Source organism: Alosa alosa, chromosome 7, assembly GCF_017589495.1.
Source record: "Alosa alosa isolate M-15738 ecotype Scorff River chromosome 7, AALO_Geno_1.1, whole genome shotgun sequence".
NCBI lineage: Eukaryota > Metazoa > Chordata > Actinopteri > Clupeiformes > Clupeidae > Alosa > Alosa alosa.
In genome coordinates, this window is record NC_063195.1 from 22,843,677 (window position 1) to 22,854,342 (window position 10,666).

General features: G+C 41.7%; 1 protein-coding gene across 1 annotated transcript; it reads right to left on the bottom strand.

The window, feature by feature from the left end:
• Positions 1 to 644: 644 nt before the first annotated feature.
• On the bottom strand, positions 645 to 8,353 carry LOC125298311 (the record flags this gene model as incomplete). Its single annotated transcript, XM_048249013.1, has 6 exons — positions 8,048 to 8,353; positions 5,494 to 5,549; positions 3,092 to 3,301; positions 1,669 to 2,672; positions 1,488 to 1,557; positions 645 to 745 (listed from the first exon to the last, which is right to left on the bottom strand). Coding segments are annotated over exons 1-6 (1,551 nt in total), but the record flags the coding sequence as incomplete, so codon positions are not given.
• Positions 8,354 to 10,666: the final 2,313 nt, after the last annotated feature.

Sequence of the window (10,666 nt, forward strand, 5' to 3'; positions counted from 1 at the left end):
TCTTCTTATCTTTTTTCATTTTGTTTTTCATCTGGCACTGTGACGTCACACACAATCTAGTGTAATGTTTAAAGCAGAACTATTTTAACTCAAAAGTCTGAAACAAGTAAATCAGTCCCCACCCCCCCACCCACTGATACAAACATCACTCAAAGACACCTCTCTCCCCTTTTTTTTTTTCCCCTTTGTTCTCTGAGCTGCTCACACAAGTGGTATCACATACATACATGCACACACAAACATTTAACCCCCCCTCCCTCCCTCTCTCTCTCTCTCTCTCTCTCTCACACACACACACACACAAAACCTGTTAGATGTAACTGCTTAGTTAGAGGTCTGCCATTCAAAGTCCAGCAAGGAGCGAATGAAGTTATTAACGTGGGAGTTGATGGGTGGTGCTTTTTTCTGGACAATTAGTCCGGTCTTCTTGCTCACTCCCTGTCGGGCTGTGCATTTCTTTCCATCTTCCGGATTAATTCTCACCAGAAATCTATAATGTGAGATTACATTTTAACTTCCAGTCTATAATTTTATAATTGATAAAAATAAAACATACAGAATATAACTTACCTCTGAACAAGGTCCAAAGTGCATGCAGCTGACTCTTGGTATTCCATGTTTAAGGCGTATCTGATGCAAAAAAGAGTGGCGAAGGCAGCAGGAAAACTGTCTGATCCAGTGAATGTAATAGCAACTGTTCCTTCAATGGACACCATCCATCTTTTTGCTGTCATGAGCGAGGGTCCTAAAACAAAACAATGTACTTTATTTTGAATATGAACTTCAAAAATACTGAAAACTGAAACAATGCATTAACAGACCGAGTTCAGATGTACACCCTATAGAGAATATCTGAAAATCCTTGATGACAAAGCAGTGGTTTAAGGTATTATCTGGAGTCAACCAACCCATAACCCTGTTGTTTCACATTACTAAGTGCTGTCAGAAGGTATGAAAACTACAAGACTTGGTACAACATAGACCAAATGGTGAAACATCAGCCAGCACTAACTGGTAAGGGCAAAGAAGTTTCATTTTCATCTGTTAGCATTAGCAAATTTGGTCACTGTTGTCCCAAATGCTGTGGTTCTTTTACCTACCAGCAGCACTCACCAGACTCAAAGAACAGAGGTACAGAGATAGTTTCAGAACCCAACTATAGCTGCCAAACTGTGGAAGAGACTGCAAAAAGATAGGATCAAGATTCTGCTAACCAGGGATCCTTAAAAAAAAGCAGTGGAATACCCATACCCATATTCTATCAAATTCAGATTAATGAAGATTAATAATATTTATGCAATGTAACACAAGTGGGAGTGAGGTTGTTCGTGGATATCCTCTCGGGTGTAGTTCAGACAAAGGTAACCACACACATAAGGAGATCCAAGAACAACCTCACAACCACAAGTGTTATATGGCTTTTATAAAACCATTCCATTGCTAAATAATAAAGTTTACATACAAATGAAGAGGAAAAACATACTTACCAAGCATAATGAGTCTGGGTGTGTCAGGCAATCTCTCGTGCCCCTCTATGTCTGCCACGGTTTCAGTGACCTGTATAAAACAAAACAAAACAAAAAAACATGGGCATTACAGTTTGTTAATTTGTCATGCTATTACTTACAAAAAATTAAATGTTAGATGTCTTTGTAGAGCATTACTTACATCAGCCAGAATGAAGAGAGAATCTGTCTGCTCTCTGAAGAATGCCATTAACAGCAGGATCGCTGAGATTGCCATGAGGTTGGTGTCATCTAATGTCCTAGTGTCATTTCCGATCTCCGTTAACAGGGACTGGATATCCCCTTTCCATTTCAACCTCTGTTGCAAGAAGAAGTTGACAATTCGCCTGCCCTTACTCAGAAAAGCCTCTGTCAGCCTTGAAAGAAGGTCGATCCCTGTCAGTTTTTCAAAATGTAAACAAAGCCATCTCTTCTGGGATAGAAAGGGCCACTCCTCCAGTATTGTAGAAACTTGAGGAGGGGGGCTGGAGTTGATAAGATCACGTTGTTTAACGTATGTCAACTGCATAAGGTCATCAACCCTAACCATGTCCACCCGTCTAGGTCCCTCAGTTTTGTATAGAGTCACTAACATCTGCCTTTTGACTTCCAGGGAATCTGAGGTTTCACCTTCAGGAAGGTCCTGAGGTTGCCAATCAACACAACCATAACTGTCCAATTTATTAAATGAGTTCTTTTGGGGAATGCTTTCGGGATTTGCTCTCTTTGGTTTACGAATTCTGGCAAGGGTGTTGTTTCTGTTCACATGCTCAACTCTGGTTTTTAATTGATTTAGAAGGGATGTGTAGCCACATCCCAAGAGTTCTCCTTCATCAGTCACATCCCCAAAGGTTTTGGGGTACTGTGCTACCACAGTCCTGGCTATCTCAGCACACTGAGCTCTGGTTGGGTTAACACAATGCAATCTGACAGCATCTATGATAACCCTAATCATTTGAAGTCGGTCAGGCTGGGCTGCCCTTTGTTCCTGAGACATGGCATTTCTAAGTGAAACTGGCATTTTTCCCCATGGAACCTGAAATTCCTGGATCCATTGGGAAGATGTAGAGATGGCAGAGAGTGAAGATGAAGAGGAGGCAGCTGAGGGAGGAGATGGTGCAGGCAGTGGCGGAGAAGAAGTCGTTGGTGGCATTACAGAAGAAACGCCTGGATTCATCAGCACAGCAGAGTCTTGGGAGAGAAACAGAAGAACAGATAGTAGCCTTTTGCTTGTATGGTGCTTGTATGAGGTTTGTAAGGTGTGTGTGTGATAGGATGTGTTTGATGGGGTCTCAGAGGCCTAGGTTATAAATGAAAACTGATTGTGTTTATCTTCGGGAGTTTGGGGCATGTCCACAAATTCACAGGCAGTGGGCTTACACAGTGGGCTTGCTATCTCTGAAATATTTGAATCCTTTCTGTACAAAATATAATTGGTGGACTCAAATATACAATGCATATGTGTGTGTGTGCGTACTGGGGTGTGGAATTTGGGGGCATAGAACAGAGTACAATACAGCGTAAGACAAAAATGGCACAATGACAAGTGCATTCAACTAATTGAAATATCAGAACTTTATACAAACCTCTCCTTCGAAAGGCATCCAAAAATTTGCGGTATTGACATGGTGTAAGGATGTCCTTAATATCGTCTTCTGTCACGTAACAGAGATCTTGGACTTCTTCTATGCAAACAACTAGTAGAAGCCGTTCAAGAAGACTTCGCAGCCGCTCCTCATCTAATTTTGGAAGTACAGAGGTCACAACATCAAGGATGGTTTGTGACATCCTGCCATCTGCAAAATTAAACACAAATAGAGTGATGAAGTGCAACCACTGGAATGTCACATAAGTGATAGAGTGGTAATGGATAGTAGTCAGCTAGACTGTCTATGTCCATACACATGTATTCCTCCTGAGCAGTCAAGCTGTGAACCCCAACATCAATGAGCAAAACGGACACATGTTTCTCCAACATCAAAAACACTCTGTTCTGATGAAGCAAAATCCACACAATCTTGCCAAACACAATTCCCCCACTGTCATGTGCAACTGCCACAATTAGTCCCTTGCAGTATTTTGTGTTCTTGTACACTACAGCCGACAATTCTGTTGTGTCTTTTCTGAAAACAAATTTTCTGCAAAATGCCTGTTGAATCAAGGGACTGTAGAGCTTCTCCTCAAAGTTGGTTGTTGGGCCTACCACTTGAATATTGGGAGAAAACAGCTGCCCAGTGCTTAAGTATGCCTGCAACAATTGATGTCGTTCTGCCAATGAGCTGCACAAGTTTTTGAAATTGTGTACGCTCCTTGCACAGTGTTTGAAATAGCAATGTTTGCTTTCAAAGCGTAGGGTCCACAATCGAATAAGAGTGTTTCAGGCTGTTGAACATGGAATCAAATTTAATTCCATTAACAAGAGGGTGTCCATCTCTGAGTTCCAGAACACTTTCCCTGTAATTCTCCCGAGTCCTGTTGGGTCCTACCTGTCCTGGTTGTTCCTCAAATGTTGCCCTATCTATTAGGCAGTAGCATGGAATCAAATTTAATTCCACAGAAGTTCTTACTCCTGCTAAAATTTTCTGTGAATCCTGGTTGTTCCCCCACACAATGTGATCCAAGATTGTCCCCCCCGATATTGCCATTAATGATCCTTTTAGACTGTTGCTAATTTCAGTTTCAATTCCAAATTCCTCAATGTCTTTCAAATCCGATATAAGAGGCGTAAAAATCTTTTCTTGCCCAAAGTAACGGAAGTCATTCTCCCTGCACAGCAACACCAACTGCATTGGATCTGTGCAAGAGCGGTTGTGGGGTAAGATTTCACCCAGGGTCAAGTACACAGCCAATATTTTATGCTTCTTTTTACCAGACCCAATAGGGTTGGCAACCTCAAATGAATCCTGATAAAGAATTACAGTGAGAGATGAAGGGGATTCTTTCAAAAGAGCATTCTTTCTGATGGATTCCCCATCCATCAAGTCTTTTAAAACATCTCTCTGAGAGTCTGACATCAGATTCATCTTTGTCTCTGTGTACTGGTCTTTCACTATTGCCTGACTTAGAAGAGACTTTAGGGTCTCCCTTGACTGGAATGTACTGAAAGGAGCTGTTCAATGCCTGCTGCATCTGCACCTAAATAGATCTGAGTTGGTTCAACATAATTAAAAGTCTTCTTGAAAAATGTTTTGCGAGTTTGGTCAGATCGCAAGGGCCCTTCATAGCATCTTAAAGATATCTGCTTCAGTCAAATCATTCAGAATCTCATTGACCTCACTATCAGGCAGGTTCAATTTGGTTAGTTTATTTTTAAGTTTTGACAGGAGACATCTCATACCAGAATTATGAACCTCTTGGTATTCCTCTATGATGGTCTGGACCGTGCTTGCTGGAATGAGCATTTTAGCTTGCATTTTTAAATAAAAAATTGCCAGATTGTTCAGAAACTGTGTGTCATCAAGCACCATATCATCCTCCACATGTACTCTGTCCACAGGAACATCAGTGGCAATGTCATCAGACAAGTTGAACAGCTCCTGTTGCTGTGTATCTGGAGTAGTGTGACTTGCTGTTTCACACTGAACTAATTTATGATACCTACTCAAATAAGAGGAAAAGCTTGACCTAACTCTGAAGTATTTGGTGCAACCTGAGTAGGGACAATTCACCTTTTTTCCATCTCCAATATGCCATCTCAAGTGTGCACACAGATTTGCAAAATCTATGCCATGAAATGTGCAACCTTCAATTTGGCATGACATTATAACATCCTGCCTTTGAACTTGAGCTTGAGTTTGTGCTTTGTCCTGGTGATGTCTATACATGTGCGATCTAAATGACTGAAATTTCTTAAAACTGCATGAGCACTGAGAAACACCACATGCATACCAGTAATTAGCCAAATTTCGGTGTGACCTTGCATGTCTAATGTAGGTGTGTAAGAAAGTGGTCGAATAACTGCAGGCCTTGCAGTTAAGGACGGACCTACTTGGATGTCTGGCACTGTGCTCAAAACCGTCAATTCTTCTCACTCTACTCCAACCACTGTAGACAAAGACAGAAAAAGGCAAAAGTTAAAACCCTGTTCACAACCTCACATCTTCAATTATTTCCAAAAGCTAGGTTTACAAAAAGATAGGTTTTAAAAAAGAAAATGTATATATTTTATTTTTTTTAGAGGGAAATGTCACAATCCTAATAGCCTACATTTTCTAGCCTAACGTTAGCAGATGCTACCTTGCAGGGATTAGACCATTTCTAACCCAGAAAAAAATATATACAAATACATGACTAACTTCACAATATAATGCTAGTAATGTCACCAGGATAGTAGCATGGAAAAATAAACTATATCAGACAACTGTTAAACAGGGCCAAATACATGTGCTGTCTGTTTTGAAGTGCTAAAATAATTTTCGAAAGTCAGTGTATGCTGGCTTTGTGGACAAGATTATCATCGTTTTCGTTTAGTCCATGAAATAGCAGACAATATGCGATACTACATTTGTACAGATTAAAATGACGGCATAAAGAAGGCTAGATGATCTTAGTTTAAACAAATAGGCCTACCTTGCTGTTAATTCAAACTAGGGTTAGCTGTGCTTAGACGTAAGTCAACGGGCTATATGACAGACTTCACAATATACAGACGTATGTCGCCAGGATAGTAAAATGGAAAAATAAATAATATAAGACAACTATTAAAAATGGGCAAATACATTTACTATTACTTTTGAAGTGCTAAAATATCTGACGAGAATCGTCAATGTCTGCTCTAAGTGGGGACGAGAGTCGTCGACATCGTTTTCAATTTACTTAACGTTAGGCTAGCTTCTAGTCCTTGAAGTTAGCTGGTAATAACAACAGACAATACTTTTCAACGACAAGTCGATATTTTTAACTGTAAACTTACACAAGTTAAAAGGAGGGCATAAAGAGGACTAAATGATTATAAATTATCTCGATGAGGACTAGATGATTAATTTAAACAAATAGGCTATGCCTACCTTGTTGTTAAAGCTAGCTATGCTTAGCTGCTAAGCCAGAGACAATACTTTGCTATCGACACCAGGTTTGATACCAGCAAACAAGCTATGCTCGTCTTTTTACTAAACAAAAATCTACACAATGCTGGGGTAAAACTACTTAATGAATGCGAAAACCAAACTCACCAAATGTCAATGACTTGCGCTCATTCCACTATGGGTCATGTCTTCAGAAGAGGAGTAAAGTCGTCGGTTGGAAGAACTTCGTTCTCGATATTACAGCAAGGTGGCAGCAAAGTTACAGTATGGGGAAAATGTACTGTAATATATTCCCGCGTCAATAATATTACACAGAATGCAACATTAACTACAACACTGTGCTGTAAAGACATGATATTGTATCATACTGTAGAATTTAGCTGTACTGTACTGCAAAACCTACAGCCACGTTTAACAGTGTAGATACCTTTAATTGGCTCTGGGTTTTGCGATTTGATTTCAGCATACGCTCATTTTTAAAAGATGCATTTAATCCGAAGTCATGTCAGCTCTCTATGCAGGAGTAGGGCTGTCACTTTTATTCAACATGACGGAAATATCCGTGAGTCGAACTATAAATAAACTATTCGGTTTTTAGTGCTGTGTAGCGCATTTCCGGTGTTGACAGGCGAAGTTTCGAGATTTGAGTTCAGCATTGTTCAGGAGTAGGCTAGGTGATAATGATTGCACCTGGGAGAGGTAGGCTACATTCCCTTTATTATTATAATCACTATTGATAACGCATTATATAAGGAACAGGCGAGAATGCATCTCGATCAGCAAGTGTTACATGGGTTTCGCCTGAGCGTTGTAGATAGATACCTTTAGTTGGCTCTGGGTTTTGCGATTTGATTTCAGCATACGCCATTTTTAAAAGATGCATTTAATCCAAGTCATGTCAGCTCTCCATGCATGGAGTAAAGGCTGTCACTGTCTATGATTAGTTTTATTTTATTGTTTACCATCTCATTCAGTGCTATATGATCCAGGGCTCATGACCAAATCAAGCCAATATAATAGCCAGTAGCCACAATGAGCCCATGCAGCCACCCTGTTTCGACAATCAAAGGTAACACACAGAACGGCCAGCAGACAGATAATTACGTCCCCAACTCATCTAAAATGTGGTGTCTTGAAATACTTTGGGTTCTACACCATAGATGGTAAAGTGACCGTTAAATATAATGTTAAAGAATGTATCTGTGGATTGTGGCTTTACATCGGTCGAAGTTGACTCCATGTCGTGGTGTCTCATGTAACTCAAAGCCAGGCAAGTTGAGGACAGGCTCTGTTCCATCGTCGTTATGGTAACCAAACAAGTCTTCTTCTGTCTAGGTTTGTTTCTACGTTTAAGTGTTGTTCTTCTATGTGGTCCACCTACTGGAGGGGAGTGTTTACAGCAGTTCCGTTTCACACACGCGTGCGCGGGACGCAGACGCGGGACCATACTTTAGGCTTCAGTGCCCTCTGTTTTTTGACATAATGAAAAACAATGAAGAGAGCCATGTACCGCCATACCTGAGGTCACTCCTCCTGGACCTGCTGGACAGAGCAGAAAGACCATTTGTTGCCAGGAAAGAAATGCCTGAGGATCCATGTCCCGAGGATCCAAGCCTGCCACACCCCATGTCCTTTTTCCCTGCCCTGACAAAAGTAAGGGAGAGGGGGCACTATGTGGCAGACAAGCATGGAGTTCAACCTGCCTGCCGTAAAAGCACCAGTGGGCACCCCTCCCTACTTCCTGGAATATTCCTGGTGCATTGTTTGCATGGTTTGTAACTATTTCAGAATACAAGCACTAATTCGCTTTATGCCACAGGCTATTGTGACGTCCTTCCGCTGAAATGTCAGCCACCGCGATTAAGCCCGTAGCATAGGCGCCTACTTGTTTTGGTAGGTAGCTGCTACGCTTAACGTTAGTTGACAAGACATGAAAAGTCAACTTTAAAACCAGAAAGTGTCTGGTACAACTGCGTAACACTGCTGTGTACCACAGTGCCAGGCATCTGCAAAGTACTTAGTTTTTTTACTTTTCCCTGCCATGAGGAGCTGAGGCGCAGTGGATTGTCGCTTATCCGCAGGGACAAATTTAGTGTAACGCCACACCCGGTGTGTAGCCGCACTTCAAAACTGAAGACATCCGTGAACCAGCAGCAGAAACAGGTCGACGGCTGTTGAAAAGGGGCTCTGTTCCTGTGTTATTTGAGTGAAACAACTTCTCCCTTCCACCTATAAGACCAGGAGTTTGGGAGAGAAGGGAAAAGACCGCCAGAGGATGACCGGGAGGGTACACCGATCACGAGCATTCGGACGCCCCATGCAACACCACTCACGCCCAAACCTGAAGCTGCAGTCGCTGATTTGGTGTTGAGGAAAATATGTCTCTCCGGAGGAAATTCGCCTGTTACGCCAACAGATCGAGGGTCTTTACACTGAGGCAGCGGTTCGGCATTCACCGCTTTAAGCGGCCTCGACAAGGATATCAGGTTCTTTACAAGGTAAGTCTACTCTAGATATGTAGGCTGAGCCTGCGCGTGTGTGTGTTGGGGGAGATTGTAAAGTACAATGATCATGTTGTGCTGTAGTGTAGTCTAGTTAGCTGTAGTAGGTATACTGTGATGTAGAAGTTAGCTGTGGTAGGTACTGTATACTGTGATGTAGTAGTTAGCTATAGTGGGTATACTGTGATGAACCCCAAATAATACATATCCTTGCCTATTTTAAGTGGGTATACTGAGGTGGTGATGCTTTTAAGTGGGTATACTATCAATGTAGACTACACCACTAATGTTATGTTAATGTTATGACGATTATAAGCAATGAGTCAGGAGCACACTGTATGTAGGGGATTGCAGTATGTGTGTGTTGTCAGAAAACTCTTGTGGTGTAATAGTAACACCGCCACCCAGGTACATTTAATTCAAGCTATTTGTGTACATTTTGTGTAGTTAATTATGCACAGTTATTTATTATCTGTATTCCATTTCTTTAGGTTTGCATCATATGATCTACTGATGCGTTTCTGGGGCTTGATTGCAAACTCTCTACCATCCATGGTCAGTGTTCGACAAGCACAGAGAGGAGTTTTACAGAGTCAAACGCCACCCATTCCCTGCAGCCCATTGACGAAGTTTTTCTTATTTTTGAATTACCTTGCCCCTTGGGTCCAAGCAACGGGACCTTTGCTGACCGGGTACAGTATCCATCAGTCCACAGTTAGCAGAATTATAACAACCTGGAGCAACTTCCTGTTCACAGTACTCCGCTCAGTGAGGATCTGGATACCCCAAGACTAGATAATGGAGAAATCTGCCTGCAGACTTTAAGGACTACCCTGACACCACAGTCATCCTTGACTGCACTGAGCTGAGGTGTCAATGCCCATCTTCCCCTCTCCTCCAGAGTGAGGTATTTTCCTCCTACAAGTCCCACTGCACTCTGAAGGGGCTCATTGGGATCGCCACATGGGCCAGTGACATTCGCCTCAAGGCTGTTTGCTGGGTCTATCAGCGACAAACAGATTACCCGTGAGTCTGGTGTCCTAAGTCTGCTCAAACCTGAGATGGCTGTCATGGTAGACAGGGGCTTCCTCATCAATGACATTGTGCCTTGCAAGGTCTACAGGCCACCCTTCCTCTCTGGCAGGTCTCAAATGTCTGCCTCTGAGGTTACGGAGACACAGGCCATAGCCCGTTTAAGGGTGCATGTTGAACGCTCCATTCGCCGGGTCAAGGAGCACAAGTTCTTTGATTCAGTGATTCCCCTACGGGTTTTTGGGAGCATTAACCAACTCTACACAGTGGCTTGTCTGCTTACCAACTATGAAAATGGGCCACTGGTAAAGGCTTGGGCAAAGAAGCCTGAGGTCTTTCTAACATGTACATTTAAAAATCTTAATTTTGTTCAAGAATCCTTTTTTTAAACCCCTTTCAATTCCTTAATCTGATCAGTTTAGAGTTGAGTGTATATTTGTTTAAATATAGTTACATTTGTTTGTATACACCTTTTGCTACTTTGTTAAAATACTTCTTTGGTCAATCTGCTTTTGTTTGGTCTCATTTTTAATTACTGTCTCTTACCTTTTAAAACTTAAGCCATACAAAACACCGAAATGCTTAAATCCAAGTAATTTATTAC